This window comes from Macrotis lagotis, chromosome 1 (genome assembly GCF_037893015.1).
Source record: "Macrotis lagotis isolate mMagLag1 chromosome 1, bilby.v1.9.chrom.fasta, whole genome shotgun sequence".
In the NCBI taxonomy this organism is placed as follows: domain Eukaryota; kingdom Metazoa; phylum Chordata; class Mammalia; order Peramelemorphia; family Peramelidae; genus Macrotis; species Macrotis lagotis.
Window position 1 is genome coordinate 438,017,208 of NC_133658.1, and position 18,975 is coordinate 438,036,182.

At 35.9% G+C, this 18,975-nt stretch overlaps 1 protein-coding gene and 1 pseudogene across 3 annotated transcripts in view; both read left to right on the forward strand.

Annotated features, from left to right (window-relative positions):
- The window catches only part of LOC141506480 (folliculin-interacting protein 1-like), a 48,797-nt gene extending 41,624 nt beyond the window's left edge, over positions 1 to 7,173 (forward strand). For all 3 annotated transcript variants that reach the window (XR_012473903.1, XM_074213302.1, XM_074213303.1), the window contains 3 exons: positions 1,882 to 1,973; positions 5,250 to 5,333; positions 6,364 to 7,173. Coding sequence is in view for 2 of the 3 variants with exons in the window: in XM_074213302.1 (XP_074069403.1) it covers positions 1,882 to 1,973; positions 5,250 to 5,333; positions 6,364 to 6,419 (232 nt within the window). In the remaining variant the exon portion in view is untranslated. The remainder of the gene's footprint in view (positions 1 to 1,881; positions 1,974 to 5,249; positions 5,334 to 6,363) is intronic.
- Positions 1 to 18,975, forward strand: part of LOC141504390 (folliculin-interacting protein 1-like) — a 281,771-nt pseudogene that overhangs the window by 163,359 nt on the left and 99,437 nt on the right.

Sequence of the window (18,975 nt, forward strand, 5' to 3'; positions counted from 1 at the left end):
TATAGCTTCCTGTCTTAGTGGAAGGCAAATCTGGAAGTATTTAAGACATTTACTGTTAAGGTAGAGATGTCTATATATATATATATACATATATATGTATATATATATGTGTATATATATATATACATATATATATATACATATATATGTATATATATATACACACATATATATATATATGTATGTATGTATAATTTACCATAACTACACAGTGTTGAGCCATTTAATCCCAATTTAAGAAGACTTATTTTCATGGTTTTGTGTTCCTTAGCCCAAGTTCAAGATAATTACATAACTATATCTTTTCTTTTAGTTGAGAGGGAAAAGACAAAAGAATCCTTTAATATTTATTTCTCTGAACTAAAAAGATTAAAAGTTTTTATTCCTTAAGGATTTTAAAATTGCAAAAAAGTGTTCAGTTCTTTCTGACTGTATTTAGTAATACAAAGTAGAAATGAGTAAGCTAAAGTTGAATGACCTAAGGCCTGACTGGACATTTCTTTTCCAAAAACTCCCTTAAAAAGCCTTAGAAGATGCTCTAAGGAACAGGAAGTTAGTTCAGATAAGAATATTATCCAATATGAAGTATTGTTTGGTAAATATCCCAATGATTAAATCCCTGAAATGATTACCTATAAATTTTGAGTTTTTTCAGATAGGTAGATTAGACAGAGTTTCAAAACTGGGATTTACAAAGCTTTTTGGTCATACAAAAAATTGCTCTAAATCATTACTAAATAGAAAAAAAGCAAATTAAAGCACCTCTGAGGTACGATCTCACACCATCACACAAATATGAACAGAAAGGACAATATTCACAGTTGGAAGGGATATGGAACTCTGGGACATGAATACATTGTTGGTGGAGCTGTGAACTCATTCAGGTTTTCTGAAAAGCAAACTGGAATTATGCCCAGAGGGCAATAAAAGTGTGCATACCCTTTGATCCAGCAATACCACTACTAGGTCTATACCTAGAAGAAATCATGAAAAAGGATAAAAACTTCACTTGTACAAAATATTCATAGCAGCCCTGTTGGTGGTAACAAAGAATTGGAAATCGATTGAATGTCCATCAATTGGGGAATGACTGAACAAATTGTGGTGTATATATATTATGGAACATGATTGTTCTATTAGAAATCAGGATAGATGGGAATTCAGAAACACTTGGAAGCATTTGCATCAACTGATGCTGAACGAGATGAGCCAAACCAGAAGAACATTGTACATCCTAACAGCAACATGGGGGTGATGGTCAACCTTAATGGACTTGTTCATACAATCAATGAAATAATCAGGGACAATTTTGTTTATCTGCGATGGAGAATGCCATCTGTATCCAGAGAAAGAACTATGGAATTTAAAAGAAGACCAAAGTCTATTACCTTCAGGTTTTTTAAGTGTCTCAAGTACTACATAATTTTGCTGTCCCTAATAATTTTATTTTCTCCTCAAGGGTACGTTTTCTATCCCAACACATTCAATTTCGATCAGTGTATAGCATGGAAACAATGTAAAGATTATCTGACTACCTTCTGTGCGGGGGGGGGAAGGGAGGGTGGAGGAAAAAGTGTAAAATTCAAAACTTGAGAAAAATGATAGATACAAACTATTACTGTATATAATTGGAAAACAAAGTATTAATAAAAACTGGGATTTTATAAATATTTATATATATATATATATATTTTACCTATTTTTTACATAATGTCTCAATGTTAGAAAGTGTCGCAGAATTATTTTTATTGTGCTTGTTACTTGTATTATAAGGATGTTGAATCTATTTTCCCCAAGTTGAAGTGTTGTATCTATAATGTAACTTGAAATTGTTCTGAAGAAAAGAAGAGTTAATTGATCAACTTATTTCCCTCTCCTCAGGCTACAAGACAGTCTTGAATTCATTAATCAGGACAATAATGCATTAAAGGCAGATAATAATACAATTATCCGTGGGCTTCTTGGAAACATAGGTAACTATCTTCTTTGTTCATTAACTTGTAGGTTCTTTAAATGTTCATTTTGACAAAAGTAGTTCTAAAATAATTCTGAATTAAAATAATTGAGTTCTAAGAATGCTTCCAAATGTTAAAAATAGAAAAGTCTTTTCAGTCTAACAGCCTTACTATCCTTTCTTACTATGTTGGAAAGGTAAATACATAATTGATCTTTTTTCTTGGGTGTTTAAATTGTATATGCCATGTACTGTTCAAAATGTACCTATAGGTTTATGGGTAAAATATCTTAAAGGTCTTTTAACTAACTCTGTCATGGTTTCTAAAAGATACCTGTCACTTACTTATTTTAGCTAAAAGGGACTCTCTCTCTCTCTCTCTCTCTCTCTCTCTCTCTCTCTCTCTCTGTCTATCTATCTATCTATCTATCTATCTATATATATATGTATATATATTTTGAAAGACACAAAAATAATTGCTCCATCTGCCAAGCTAACAACAAAAATAATAATAACATTTATATAACACTTTAAAGTTGCAAGGTGCTTTATTAATATCTCTTTATCCTCACAAAACCCCTTGGCAGTTGGGTGCAATTATGCTTATTTTATAGGAAAAAACTGAGGCTTAGAAGAAATTAAATCATTTGCCCAGGGGTCACATGTCTTTTCAATGTTTAAGGCTAAAGGATCCTGACTCCAAGTTTCTGTACCTTATCTACTAAATATTTTCATGATAACTGAAATATTTTGGCATACTATAAAAGTGAACGTTTGCATCCAAATGGGATTCTACTGGGTATTTAAAAAATCCATTTTCATGTTCCTGAAAAACATTTCTTAGTAATAACCAATGCACTTAGTTCTTTTGTTAATTCTTTTGTTGTAGTTGCTTAATGTTCACAGTAATAAGAGTTTAATTTCCTTCATGGGACATTTGGTTAAACTTGAAACTTCAATTCTGTTAAAGTTCATTGCAGTTAAAGTCCTTTTTAGAGTGCTGCTGCTTCAAGAAATATAAAACCACGAGTATATGAACAAATGCTTCTCTAATGATTTGAGAATATTTCATTTAAAAAATTAAATTATGCTAAAAGAATAGAATTGTATATTTTATCTAATTTTTCTTAGCATAACAGTGTTTTTCCCCTCAATTCCTGGCTTTTCATCATTTTATTTACTTAATATATATATATATATATCTTTATAAAAATTGGAATTGTGTCTTATAATTTAACTGTTATTTCAAAATGAATGCTTGTACTTCTGAGCTTAAAAATTTTTATTGAGTAAAATTAGTATTAATAATGATAATGATAATTTATATGTACATAGTCCAGTAAGAGTTTCCAAAATGCTTTGTATGTATTATCTCATTTAATCTTCATAATTGTGTGAGATAGGTAATATTAATATTCTATTCTATAGATGTGGAACGTGATTCTTAGAAGAGCTGATGTAATATGTCCAGAATCACACAGTTAGAATCTGAGGGTAGATTTGAAAGAATGTCTTCTGATTTCCAGAGAAGTTGATAACTTTGAAAACTGAAAGATTCATTAACATCTCTATACATTTTACCTTGTACAGAATTCTTATTGAAATAAGAATACTATTTACTCATTTTGCCATTATATTGAACAACAATGTTTTCCCAGTCAAGGAATGTATTCCTTCCTTTATTATAGTTTGCTACTTGTTGAAAGTATGTCATTAAACTACTTTGTTGGAAACAAAAAAAAACATTTCAGAAGAGGAGCAATTTTCTAACCATTGCAATAGTGACCTTGTGTAATAGACAGGGTAGGTGGCCATGAGGAGTTCATCCTGAGAGTCACTGAGACCTGGGAATGCCAATACCAGAGTGCTCTGAACTCAGGAAGGAGCTCTGGCCCTTCTATCTCTTTGTTCTCCTGCCTTTCATCATTTTCTTGTTGAATATTCTCTAGAAGGAGACTTTGTCCTTATCCCTCTGCCTTTCATCCTCATCCTAAGTGTCTCAGGAAGGAGTTTTGGTGCTTATCTCTCTGTCTTTTATCCCTATCTTGCTGAAGATTCCACATATTCCAGGATACACATATTTTGTGGCATGCCCTTGACACTTTCACAGTGCCTGGAGCTGAGGAATGCTGATACAGGGGGACTAGGCTTATACATACCATTACTCAACTATGTGAGTCAGAGATGTAGCATTTACCTGCAATAAACTCCTTGCTTGTCTCTCACTGGCTGGCTGACTTTCATTATTGAACATGCGGGTCATGTCCGGAAGCACCCCAAAGAGCTGTGTAATTTAGGCTGAATCCCCACTGCCCAGAGTGGAACACAACAATCTTGGACTTCTATAACAAAATGTTTATAATGTCCAATTGGAAACAAGGGAAATAGTTTTTCCATTTAGGGAAATCAAATTCTTTAATAAGTTTTAAAAAATCCTATTTACCACATAATGATTTTTAATGGAGAACTTGTGAAGATTCTCCCTTATTTGTTCCAATCTTCCTTGAGTACCCCCCAAATCTGAACTTATTAACTTGCTTCACAGTCATGCTGAAGAAAGTTTTATCAAACCTCAATTCTGACTTTGGAGTCATTTAAACACATTTATATACATATCTAAATTAGGCATAGCGAACTATTTGTCCAGAGATTCAGTAATTTGAAAGATGACTTTTACTCAATTCCTAGAGAAATTCTTTTTACCACAATTCAAAAACTTCCAGCTATCACTCCAACCAAGAAATCTTTACTCTCCTACAATTTTACTGTGATTGTGTTGTCTGTCCCCTTGGACAAATAGGAATCTAACTTCATGAGGTGCATTTGAAACCATGACCTTTTCCAACCCCGTCTCCTTGATCTGCATTTTATTTACATTTGCTTTTTTTCTTTATATTTATAACTTAGTAGTCACAGATGAACCCAATTCAACTTTCTTTTAAAGTTAATGTTTATTAATATTTCCTTTTTCTACTTATTTTATGATATATTCTGTTTTCTTGAGTATCTGTGTGATAGGTTCTTCTTTTTCTAAAGGTAGATTACCTCTACAAATTCTCCACTGACACTATGAAAGTTTTATTATTTAAATAAATCATAACCAACCTGAGGAAATCTGAATTTAACAAGGTACTTATTACAACTTGAACTTCAGTTCTTGTTAATGTAAAATTTGCTTTCCTCCCAATCTGTTGGACTGCTCTCATGCTGCTTTATCTTTCTTCTGGAAAGAGGTGCCACTCCGCTAATTTTCTAACTTCATTCTTTCATATGTATTTTACATTTTGCCATGTAGGTCTTTCACAGCTTCGCAGTCCTAGGTGGGCATTCTCTGAGCAAGGCCCACTCCGCCTAATCAGGAGCTCCTCTTTCTTTGCAGGTTTGCAATGTGTTGTGTGGGTAGACTAGTTGGTGTGACCAGGCTACTAGAATTTTGTAGTTTAGCTTTGGAAATAAGACACCAGTTGAAAGTTGATTATGAATATATAAGAAAAAATACCTTTTGGATAGATTCATTCCCTAATTATGGAATTTGTTTTTTACTATTCCTGGAAATCATATTTTCATTGGAATTGAGTATTTTGGAAATAACATTTTCATGAAATTATAGTTTGGTGATTATTTCCCAAAATTTGAAAGGTGCCAAAACCAATATCAGTTACCTCTTGTTGCTTAATAATAGAAAGAAAACAAATTCCTAAGTACCACCCAAGTTTCCTCTGAAGAGCTCTTTACCAATTCAAAAAAATAAAATAAAATTCACTCTTCATTTTTTTTTATAAAATGTCTATCCACACTTTGATATAAGAAATTTTATTTTGTAATGAAGACTCAGTTGAATAAGTAGCATTAAATCTTAAGATTGCATATGTATGTTTTTATATCACAGAGTGAGTGATAATTGAAAAAGTATAAAATCCAAGCTATGTTCTCCTTGCCCAGTTGTTGCTATTCTTTGTAATTTCCTAAATATATTTTTGTGTGTAGTGTAAGATTACATTTGCCATGCTGAAGTCTAAGTGGGATTTGAATTAATTTAATTGATTTGTTCAAAAAAATAATTAATTTGATCTTTGCTTCTTTCTTTATTAAATAACAGCACTTCATACACACACACACACATATATATTATATATATATATATATATTATATATATATATATATATATATATATGTATGTGTGTGTGTGTGTGTGTGTGTGTGTGTATATAATCAAATAACTACCTGGGCTTGTTCAGCTTAACATCCATTCATGGAGTTGGGGATATGCCATGCTGTCAGAAAATAAAAGACAACTGAATGCGATGAAATGAGCATGATTTAGTTTTGATAATTAAAAGCAGTGCCACCATTCTGAACAAAAGTTGATTTTGTATTTAACACGCTTGCCTTTCTTTACAATTCACAGCAACCCAATGGGCATGGCGGAAAGAGACAGGAATGAAGATCCAGAGAGTGGCATAGCACACTCTGGTAATACATTAGTTAAATAAATGGATGTTTGGTATTGTTTCATTTTGATGTGATCTAGTTTTCAAGCCCAGTTCTTTAGTGTTTAGTATCATTTGAGGAATGAATGGAGGTAGAAATTAATTAATAATATTGAACTCAGTAATTCATATTTGTTAAATAAATTTTCACATTTTTATGACAATACTCAGTAGAGAGTTGAGCCTGATTGAAGTAGGTTCAGCTAAAGCAAAGAGATGAATATTAATAAAAGACAATTTCTAAAGTTTACAGAGCCTGTGTTAAGAGAGGAGAGGTTTGCTAATCACTGCAGTTTTAATTTCCCAAATAGCAACAAATGGTTATTTTATACAGAGATTTCAACTTTTCTCTGCAGTGTAAATTCTTTCATGTGATTTTTAAAAATCATTTTTAATCAAAAAATGGTGTAGTCCAGTTTGTCCACAGTCTAAAACTGTCCTATTTTTTATATGCATTGAGCTAATGAAATTCAGTCACTAAATTCGAATTTCCTGCTGAAGAGTGTCTTTGAAGACAAAGGGTCTTTGTCAAGATAGTTATTTCCCTTTTCTAATCTGGTATTTGGTTTTCCTAGTCCAATAATCAGGGCCTTTAAGACATAGATGAAGACATTCCTCTTAAATTTTGTCCTTTTCTTTTCTATACTTAGATTTTTCTTCTTTTAGGATAAACTTTTCAGTTTTTATAGATTTTGTTTAACATTATTATTCATTTTAATCTGTTTGTATCTATCTACCTCCTATTTTTCCAGGACTGATTTTCTCAAGTTACTTTTTCTTTGTAGCAATGACTTTTAAAATTTGTGCCAATTAGTTTTATAATTACAGTTTTCTTTACAAAAAGTAGATTTGACATTTGAATATCTTATTAAAGAAGTGTTTTGTTAAACATGTAAACTGATTTACAGGTAAACATGTTTAACAAAATACTTCTTTAATACCTATACCATGTAGTTTTAAAATATCTATGTGGAGTGTAAGATGACAGATCTTTACTTTTAATTATCACGGTGATATATTATTAATGCATTTAACATTTTATTGTCTTGCTTGAAGTCCTGAAACTTAAAACCTGTCTTATGATTTTTTTCTCTCAGTATTTTTTTTAAAATCAAATAAGATTTTACATGTTCATGAAGAATTTGAGGTCAAAAGTTGACGATTCAGTAGAGTTCATATTTTGTGTTTGTCTTTTATTCTCCTCTAATCAGTTGAAATTTTTTATACTCATGAACTATTAAATTTTAATTCATGGATTAAAATGATTCTCTCTTTTTTATTGTTCTAACACCATATCTTAGCAGTTTGCTTATTACTCCATTTCCCTCTCCAAACTCCTCACTTACTAGAAGTTGTCCTAGCAGTTACCAATGATGCTGGTGATGCAGTCAGACAACTAGTTTGGAAAATGGGGTCTTTCTTAGGTGGTGAGTGAATTAACAAACTAATTAAAAATGTTTATAGTCAGTGTCTTTTTATCAATCTTATTTAAGTTAATTTAAGATAGATAAATTAATTAAGATAGGAATCACTTTGCCTTTATCTTTTAAACTATATTGTACTCAGGGTATATAGAGACCTAGTTTTACTGACTCTCTTTGAAGAGGTATTTCCATTTTTCTTGTATGTGTTATTTGTAATTTTTATTTGAAACATTTTATTCCATTAATAAACCATAATTTGTTCCAATATCCTCCAATATACATCATGTTTAAAAAGTAATTTATTATGTACTTCATTTCTTAACGGTAAAATCAAATGACCATGTATAAACAACTCATCATACTTAAAAATTAATTTCTATAAATTGTATTTCCAAAACATATTGATGGTGCCTACTGTAGATTCATTCTTTATTCATCTCTGTAGTATATTTGTTCTTCTTTGATTACAATTGTTAATATATGATCTATTTCTCTAGATCTATTTTCTGTGCTTCATAGACATTTTTCTAAATGTCTTAATCTTCATAATTGTAATAACTTCATTCTATTCTTCTCTTAAACTTATATAAAATAATCTATTCAACCATTTACAAATTGTTGGACATTTAATTTGTTTCCAGTAAGTAATTTTATGTTCTATTTCTCAAATGGAGAAATGAATTCCAAGGTCATAGGAAATGATTATTTTGTGAGTAATTTATTATTGCCTACCTTGCCAAAGAAATTTTATTAATTTGGCATTAGCAAAGCATGCATATATAGTTCTTTATAATTATAGTAGTTTCATACTTTTAATTATTTTTACCAATTTTGGTAGGATTAAAATAGAATCTTTAAGTTGTTTTAATTTGTGTTTATCTGATAATTAGTTTGAACTTTTGAAAAGTAATTTCAAGTAATTATTTACTCATTTGTGATTTCCTTTATCATATCTTTGAGCATTTGTTCAGTGGTGAACTGAGTATTTCCTTGGAGTATTTCTATCAGTTCCTTATAACATTTAGCTGTCAAATTTGTGTTCAGCAGTTTTCAACATGTTTTTTCCTAATTATTTTTGTAATGTAGGATTTTCTTCTTATTTTATGTATTCAGATCCTTTGATAAACAATCCAATTCTTATCCTCTATTATTCCTTATTTAATAATTAACTTTCTGTTCTCAGCTTTTGAAAAAAAAATAGATTGTTCCCTCTGCCTCCCATAGCAGGATTCTCATCTAACCTCTGCTTTCTACTCAAAGAGCTACTACTTTAATTCAGGCCCTTCATCTGTTGTTCATAAGTATATGCATATTTCATGATTAATCTTCACAAAAATTTTTGTACATTTTTTTGAGTTTTAACTGCAGGAAGGAATCCCTACCTGTCCCAGTAAGCAGACCAGAACTAGAGATAATTTGGATTCTAAGTATATCTAATAAGCATATCTTATCTGAGATAGGAAGGGGACCCTTATAAGTATGTCTTATCTGAGATAGGAAGAGGACCTCCAAGGGCATCTAGAGTCAGTCTCCGTACCTATTACCAAACTTGGATGAGCTCCAACTCAGTGACTGGTTATCCTCAACCTGGATTAGCCCATCTGCCTAGATGATTTCACCAAGTTGGGGCTATATGCTACAGCTTCTTGGAGTCACAGGTGAGAGTTGGGTGAATGAGGTGGACCTGAAAAGAACTCAAAGTCCTTACTCTACACTCCAACACACAAAGTACCTCTCTAAGAAAGAAGTCAATAATTCAGAATGCAGATTGATATGTACACATTTTTTAAGAACACAGTAAATGTAGAAATATAAATATTTTTGCTTGATTATACTTATTTGTTTTAAGGGCTTTGTTTTTTTCTTTTTTCAGTTGTGGGTGAGGGAATGAGAAAAAGTGAATGTGAATTTAATGGAAAAAATAAAATTTAATTTAAAATATTTAATATCCATCATTTCTTACAGGCAACTAGGTGGTTTAGTGGATAGAGCATTAGACTATGAGTGAGGAACACAAGTTTTCACAATATTGTTCATTGACTTTTTTTTTAGGATTCCTTAATTTTATTTTATACCAATTACATGCAAAAGTAGTTTTCTCCATTTATTTTTTGGTAAGCTTTCCAGTTCCATCGACATATTTCTTCCCCCCTTCATTCCCCCTCTCCCCATTGTAGCCAACAATTTAAGTTGTATATAAACAATTGTGTTTAACATATTTCTATATGCTATGTTGTGAAAGAGGAAACTGAGAATGAAAGAACAAACTTATATATTAAGAAGTGAGCTTTGCTCTGCAATCCTTGGATGTGGATGGCATTGCCACTAGTCGGACTCTCAGGATTGTCCTTGAAACCTGAACCATCATTATTCATCATCTCACCGCATTTCTATTAAGGCATATGATGTTCTCTCGGTTCTGCTCATTTCAGCCAGCATCAGGCATGAAAATCTTTCCAGATCCTCAGGATATTGTGTGCATTGGATTTAATTTTTTTTTAAAAATGATTTATTTTCACATTATTACAGTAGTCTTGAGCAAATAAACATAAAATCCCTTCCCTCCAAAAAGAAACTGCAAAAGAAAGGAAGTTAAAGAAAAAAAGAAGTATCCTTCAGTCTGTGTCCAGATACTGCTGGCTCTGTCTCTGGGATGGGTTGCCTTCTTTATCCTAAGTCCATAAGAGATGTTGCTTCAACATTTTTTTCGCACAGTAGCTATTATTATTTCCGCCAATTCTATTCCTCTCCCCTCCCATTCACTTTATTCTTTCATCCTGCCCCTTCTCAGAAGTGTGTTGTATCAGACCCCCCCTCTCCTGTGATGATATATCACCTACACCCACTTCCCCCATCCTCTTTCTCTCATTTTTCTCTAGGTAAGATAGATTTCTATATTCTATTAAGTGTGTCTGTTATTTCCTCTCTGAGCCATTTCTGATGAGAATGAAGGTTCACTCATTCCCCCTCACCTTCCCCATTCCAGTCCATTGAAAAACCTTTTTTCTTGACTCTTTTATATGAAATATCTTAGCCCCTTCTTCCTCTCCGTTCTCTCTCTTTCAGTACTTTCCTTTATCATCTATTGACTCCATCTTTATACTGTATAATACCATTATATTCAGCTCCTTCCTGTACCTAGTCTCTATAAGCTCCTTCTAAGGCTTTAATGAGGTTCATTTGAGTTATCTGAATTTAATTTCAAAGTACACATCTCTAAGCAAGTTTAGTTGATTGCAATGATATTCTTTATTGTGTTTCTAGTAAATCACTAAAAACAATTTTAAAAGTAGATTTTGATTTTGAAGTCTCAGTGGCTGATACACATCCCTGCTGAACTAGGCAGGGACATAGAACCAGGGAACCAGGGTCCCGAAAAGCAGTGGAAAGATCCCTGGTTTAATGAATAGACTAGAGATCGTCCTAGAACCAGGGCTGATACTCTGAGTTTCTGGGGGCTCCTCTAGGATCCAGGACTGGCCTTTCATCCATGGTGTGGATGAAGAGCTCTGCTATCACTAGCTGTTCTCCAGAATCTCTTCAGGAGAGATTTGCCTAAGGCCACATAGCTAGTTATTGTGTCTGAAGCTGGATTTTAACTTGTGTTCTCCTGACTCCAGGGCTAGTGCTCTATTCACTGTGCCACCTAGCTGTGCTGCCACACCCCCATAACATTTTTGCAAAATCCAACTGACTACTAGCCATCATCTAACTTTTGCTTTTTCGTACCTCCTAAAGCTATGCAACTCGACTTGCCTCCTGGCTTATCTTGGGAGACCCCTCTCTCTCCTCTTAGGAAAAAAAAAAAGACCATTGTGGTAGGGTTTGCTAGAAAGAGTATGCATAGGGAGTCACAAGTTGAGGGCTCAAATTCTCCTTGGCTGTCACTTGACCATGACCTGGGATCAAGTTGTTTCATTCTTTTGCCTTTTATTCCTTCATCTGTAAAGTGGAGATGCTGTAGTGTTAGTGCCTACTCATTTCACAGAACAGGAAAACTTGCCCTCCTCAACCTTCAGGGTCCTGAACAACTCTGTTCAGCTTCAAAGCTGGATCTACGCTGTAGTTGGCTGGTCTCTAGGAACAGTAACTGAAGGTTTTTTGGCACTCACCATCTTGGCAATCTCCGAGACCAAAATTCCCTTCTCAGACTCAACCTTGAGCCCTTCCGCAACTGTATCCTTTCCTCATCAGAACCTAAGCTTCTCCAGGGCAGGGGCTGTTGTGCTTTGGTTTCCCCAAGGCTGGAAAGGGCTGGGCACATAGGGTACATATAAAAATGTCAGCTGTGGACCTTGAGGCGGTTGGGGTCCAAGTGGATGGAGCCCAGCCAGAGTCAGGGAGCCCCGAGTCTAAACTTGGCCTCCGACACTGTTTGATTGGACAAGTCACTGGGCCCCGCGGGCTGGGGAAGGAAATGGCAAACTGCTCCATTCTCTCTGCCAAGAAAGCCCTCTCCGGGTGGCAGAGGCAGCCGTGACTGAACCACCGTCATCGTCGTCGGGGCCTCTCGTAGAAGTGTGATTTGGGGGCCTCGGATGCGGCCTGCTTCACAGTGACTCGGGGCTCCCGCTGCGAGGGGAGCCGCGGTGCCATGTGCCCCGAGGAGCCCAGGGAAGGGTCTGCAGACGCGGGTCCTCGGCCCCGTGCCTTCGGATCAGCCGCCGCCTTCGGGGGCCCGGCCTGGGCCTCGGCCGACTCTGGCGGCGTGTTCTCGGCCGGCCGTCTGCCGTCCCCGCTGTCGGGGCCCTCTCCTCGGACCCCAAGGAGGGGAGACAGCGTCGGGGCGCCGGCCTGGGGTCCGGGGGCCGCATCCCGCCGGGCCACCTGCCAGCGGACCTTGGGCCAGTCACGCGGGCGCCCCGGCGCCCATGGGCTCCCCCTCCCCGGGGCCCGGAGCTAGGCAGAGCGGGGCCCCGAGCCCTCGGGCCAATCGGAGGGGCCTTGGTCGGGCTCCTGGGGCCGGCCAGCCCCGCGCTCACACCAGCCCCAGGCTAGCCCGGCCCAGGAAGCATCATTGACTTCTTACTCTAATTCCAAGTTATTTTTCAAAGTGGTTGGGCTACCAATGCAAAAATATGCCTTGTTTCTCATAAACCTTTCAGTATTTTCCTTCAGATAAGTATGAGATTAAGTTTTAGAGATGGTTTAATTTATATTAATTTATATTTGTCTTATTAGTGATTTGGACAAATTTTTCTTGGTGTTGATAGCTGGCATTTCTTCTAAAAATTGTATGTTCATGTCCTAGGTTTAGTTATTAGGGAATAATAAGTATCTCCTTCAACATATATTCTTCAAGATTATTGGTGACAGTGTAGGGATAATTTGGATTCTAAGTATATCTCATAAGTATGTCTTATCTGAGATAGTGAAGTACAATATCAATTTTTGTGAAATTCCTGTATAGAAAAGTCGCCCTGACATCCTTCTGGGCCCTGAGAAATTCCTTAGAAATATAACTTTACTTAGGCTTCTTTGGGTGTGAAAATAGTCTGATAGGACTCAAGCTCATCACTGATATACCCTAAAATTGTCTAAAGATGTACAAAACACCCTTGTTAGGCTAATTATCTTGCTGTATCTGTTAAATTGCAGGACTGCCTCCCCCTTCCTCAGATGGCCAGAACCATAGTAAATTTCACTCCCTCAAACCTGTGGGAAGCCCGTGAGTATGTGACTCCCCATGTCTCAGGAAGCAGGTTCAGACATAACACAAAGACCTTGACACTTTTCTTACTCTGTCTAGCCCCCTATCTATACTATGTTTACATATGTTTGTATAACTATGAAAGACAATATATCTAACTGCTGTCTTTGCTTCTGTATCCTGCTTGCTCTCAGTACTGCCCCCACCAAAACATTATAAAAACCCTATTCCCCTGAATGCTCAGTATTGTTTGATTTGTGTACTCTTCATTCCCAGACAGTTCCTAGGAAATGAAGATCTCCAAACTTATCAGATTCTGGTCTAGGTCTCGCTCATTGGGTTCAACAATAGGAAGGGGAATCTCGTAAATGTCTTATCTGATATAGGAAGGGAACCTCCAGGGTCATCTAGAGTCAGTCTCAGTATCTATTAGCAATCTTAGATGAGCTTAATTTAAAAATAATTCCTTTATTCAGGATCAATGATTCTCAAATTTAGGGCCTCCCAATTCTTTCAGTCTTAAAAAGTAAAGAGAATATTCCAAAAATCTTTGGGGGATATTAATATTTCTTGCATTAGAACTTGAAACATATTTTATTTCTTTGAAAATTGACCTCATGAACCGAAGGTGTCTTAGGGATCCCAAGGGAACTCTGGATCATACTTGGAGATCAAGATTAAAGCAATTAGTAAAGAAACAACTGGAGGAGGGTTAATTCTCTAACTGAATTTAGAGGTTTAGGGTCTCATCCCCAGCTAAATGGGTGGGAGTAAATCCCCAAAATAATTATGTTTCAAGGCAAGGGGAACATTGCAAAACTTCTGCCCCATATCTTGACCAAAGCTTGAGGAGACTTTACTTTTAATTCTCAGTCACTACTGGTAGGAGCTCTTTCTCTACTCTCCATCATTTAGTCTCATTAACCAGAAGGAAATATAGTATAGCAGGACAACCTCTTTTACTGGATGCTACTTGTTCCTTCCACCAAGGCTCCTGGGCTCCTTTTCAAGTCTCTAGAAATATTTCATGATGAATATAATCTGCTCCTCTTTCAACATATCATGATTTCCAGGGTCCTTTTTTGCTACATCTTGGGCAAGGCTTGGGAGTAGGGGGTGGGAATCTGGGATTTGGGCACTGAGTTGCCCAATGTCCTGACCTACCACATTTAAAAGAGTTACCTCTGGATCACTGACATTAATAAGTGCCCTTCCGGGGTCTCAAAATCCATTAATGGTAGGGGCCAACATCTGGAGAGATGTGGTCCGGTATTAGCTTTCTCTTCATCCTGATTATTAAAGAGCAAAAAGGCCACATTGATCAAGTCTTCTATAGCTGACTGTGGACCAGCTTCCATCTTCCTCAGTTTTCTATGGATATTGGGGCTAACTGAGAAATGGAGTGGATATTTATGTAAATAATTCCTTCAGGAGATTCAGGATTAGTAGTATATTTGGTTGTAGCCTCAAGGCTGTTAAGAAATCGGTGGGGTTTTCATTGGGGCCCTGTGAAACCTCCTTAACTTTATCAAAGTTGACAGCATTTCAAGCTGTGCTTTGCAAGCCAGTCATCAGGCAAGCAATCATGCAATCTGCAGCATCTAAACCTTGGGGATGTTGGTAGTACTATTTGGAGTCTTCCCATGGGGCTGTCTGCAGGATTCTGCCTATTTAACACTTACTAGCTAATATAGTCCTGGGCAAGTTACTTCATGGCTGTCTGCCTCATCTGCCTCAGGTGTAAAATGAGAATCATAATTAGATTTACCTCCTAGGGTGGCTGTTAATATCAAATGATATATTATCTGTAAAGCATTTAAGCCCTGATACATGCTCGGTAGTTGTTTGCTTCCTTCATTTCCTCAGCCCATTCCTCCATTTTCATGTATTCTAATCATTCTTCCCAAATATGTCACTTCAAATATCTCTCCTGCTTCACTGAACTTTCTGCAATGCCTGCTCTATAAGTTACCTGAGTCACTTTCATCTTAAACTTTTTTCTTCCCCATGTTGCAGTTCTGCTTGAGACTCTGATGTCACTTCATAGGACATTCAGTCCCTGACCAAGCTTTCCCATATTAGTTGATTTCATTCTTACTCTCTCTCTCCCCTTCCCCCCAAAATATTGACTTATGGTCAGAGAGTCTATATTAGTTCCTTATTGCAACTTCCAGACTCTCCCTCTACCATCTTTGCTCAACAATTTCTATTTCTTTAAGATGCATTCAAGATTCTGGTAGTTATTTTAGACCATTTCCAGGACACTCTCCTTCCTTCCTTCCTAGTTCAAAATTTTTCTCTCCAATGCAAGAATGGTCTTCATACTCCTGGAATTCAATATATATATTGATCTTCCCTCCAGCACCAGCTAAGATGGTGCAATATATACAGGTCTGAGCCTGGACACTTCACAGCTCTACCAACTGTATATTAAAGTCTGTCTTCCCACAGCTACTTTAGCATGTGTCAATTTCCTTTTTTTTTGTCAACTTGGTTAATTTAATGAACGTGAGGTAGTACTTTAGACTTCTCTTAATTCACATTCCTCTAATTAATAGTGATTTTGAACATTTTTTCATAGGGGTTTTGATCTCTTGAATGTCTTCTTCTTCTATCCAAATTGTGATCATTTATCAGTCGAAGAATATCTTATTCTTATAAAATTGATTCAGTATTTATATATGTATATGTATGTTATATATAGATAGACATCATACATGCATATCTATCTATCTATCTATCTATCTATCTATATATATATATATATATATATATATATATATGTTTATAGAAATAAGACCTTTATCAGTGAAATTCATGATTTCTTCATTATACCATATAGGTTCTTTTTTGGTTTATGACTGACTTTCACAAAGCTTAATAAGTCAGATTTTTTTTTCTTGAGGTATCTTATATTGCCTTCTTTTTTTCTTATGATTGTGCTTACATATTTCTTGTCTCATGGCATCATTAACATATTTATTCCCATATAATTTTTGCTTAGTTTGTAACTTTGGTAATAAGCAATTGTCTTTTTTCTATTACTATATTTCATTAACATTTTTTTTCTGATTACAACTCTTCCTCATCTCAAATGCCCCAAGTCCCCCCATTTCTAAAGAGAAAGTGGCCCTTCTCCTGGTCAAGGCTAATCTTTGTACAGGAAGAAATGATCTCAATCCATATTGTATTCCCCAGCAGATTGCCTGCTCTTTCACAACCATTCTTTCACTTCATTTTCTCCCTGTCTATTGGCTGCTTCCCTATTCCCTAAAAACATGCCTGTCTCCCCTATTCTCATAAAATTCTCATTTGATTCATCCATGCCTCATGACTTTTGCTGATATTTCTCTTCCCTTTTTAGGTAAAATGTTTCTTTCTTTTCTCTTAATCTGTTCTTTTTAACCATCTAGCTTTCAACTTCATCGTTCAATTGAAAGTACTCCCTCCAACGTTACCACTGAACTATCAAATCTAATGATCTTTTCTCAAGACACATGGTTTTTAAACTCGTAACTTTTGATAAAGTTAATCATCCTTTGCTCCGGTATTCTCTTCTCTCCAGGTTTTTAGGAAACCACTTTTTCTTTCTTTTTTGACTTTGAAGATCCTTTACTGGATCTTCATCCAGGTCACATCCACTAACTGTGGGTGTTTTTCAAGACTCTGATCTCAACATCCCCCTTCTCCCTCTGTACTATTTCACTTGGTAGTCTAATCAGTTCTTCTGGCTCCAATTATCATCTCCTCTGCAGATAACTCAGATCTGCTTGCCCAGCTAGAACCTTTCTGACCTTAATTTTGTATTTCCAGCTGCTTATTATATATCTTGGAATGGATGTTCTATAGCTATCTTAAATCAAATATGTCCAAAACAGGACTCATTATCTTTTCCCCAAAATTCTTCCTCTTCTTAACTTCTCTATCATTCTTAAAGTTACCATCCTTTTCCCAGTCATTCAGACTTGCAAACGACATGCCTCCTCAATTTTTTATTCATCCCAAGCTAGTCTGTTGCTATCTTCTATTGATTTTACCTTCATGACTTCTCTCATATATGTCCCCTTATCTCTTCTGATATTGCTGCCAATCTGATTCAGGTCCTTTCTCCTCACTTGGACTACTACAATAGTCTCAAATCACTTGTCACTCCCCACTCCAATCCATGCTCTACTCTTTTGCTAAAGTGATTTTATTAAAGCATTAGTGTTGACTAGATTTTGTCTGCCTCTCACTTTTGCCTCTCAATAAACTACCATAGTTCTCTATTGCCTCTGGCATCAAATATAAAATCCTTGGACATTTCAAGACTTTTTTTTAACCCTCTCCTCCTTCCCCTCCAGGATTCTTACACCTTACACACCTTCCTCCTTACCATGTACTTTAAGATACAGTGATTTATGCCAGTGCCTCTTTGATGTTCTTTTAAGAAGATACTCCACCTCCAGACTCAAGAATTTTCACTGATTGTCCCTCATGGCTGGAATGTTTTCTCTTTGCCTTCTGGTTTCCCTGACTTCCTCCAAGTCCCAGGTAATAATTCCACTTTCTATTAGAAATCTCTCTTAATCTCCCTTAATTCTAGTACTTTCCTCTATTGATTATTTCCAGTTTAGCCTCTACTTGCCTGTACAGTTGCTTGTGCATTGTCTCTCCATTAGGCTCCTAGATCTTTGAAAGTAGCTGGCTTTGGCCTTTCTTTGTATCCCCCAATGCATGGCACAGTGCCTGGCTTCATAAACATTTTTTGACTGATTACTGATAGTATAATTTGATTTTAAAATTCTTATTACCTTCTTCTCTGAATTCTAGTAGACCTTGAGTCCAAGCCATGTTTTTCTTTACACTTTGGGAGTAGGTGTTATAAAATCACTCTGTTCTTGGTTTGTTTTTTGGGTGCCCTAGTTAAACAATATTTAAGAGAGCTTTTTTTGTTTGTTAGCTTACTCATTCTTTCATCCATGAAGCCTGAACTGGGATCTTGGGTAAGGGATAGGTGTTCTGCACACTTCTGTAGGAAATATCTGAATAGTTTCTGGTCCTGTTTTATAATCTTTGTGGTTATCGGGTGCTTTGAGGATCTGACAGGTAGTTGAGGTCAGGGAGATGTAAATTTTCTGTGTGCCCCTAAGTGATATAATCTAGGGTGACATCGGATCACTGCCCTTCTGATCTGAATTTTGGGAATGGGCAACAAAATGATAGGCTTGCCATTTTTGGAACCCCAGGGGTCTAGAGTCATAGTGCTAGCTGCCAGCTCCTTTCTCTTTCTGTTCCTTGTCTTCTAGATGACCTCAGGCTCCCTTCCCTTCTAGATTCACTGCTGTTTTTGGTCCAGGTGCAAAGCTGTAGGAGGCTCTGGTCCAGTCTCCATATTGGAAGTATTTGAGCACAACCTTTTAGCTTGGGGAAAGGTTTGCATGAACTGATGCTGAGTGAACCAGGAGAACAACGGC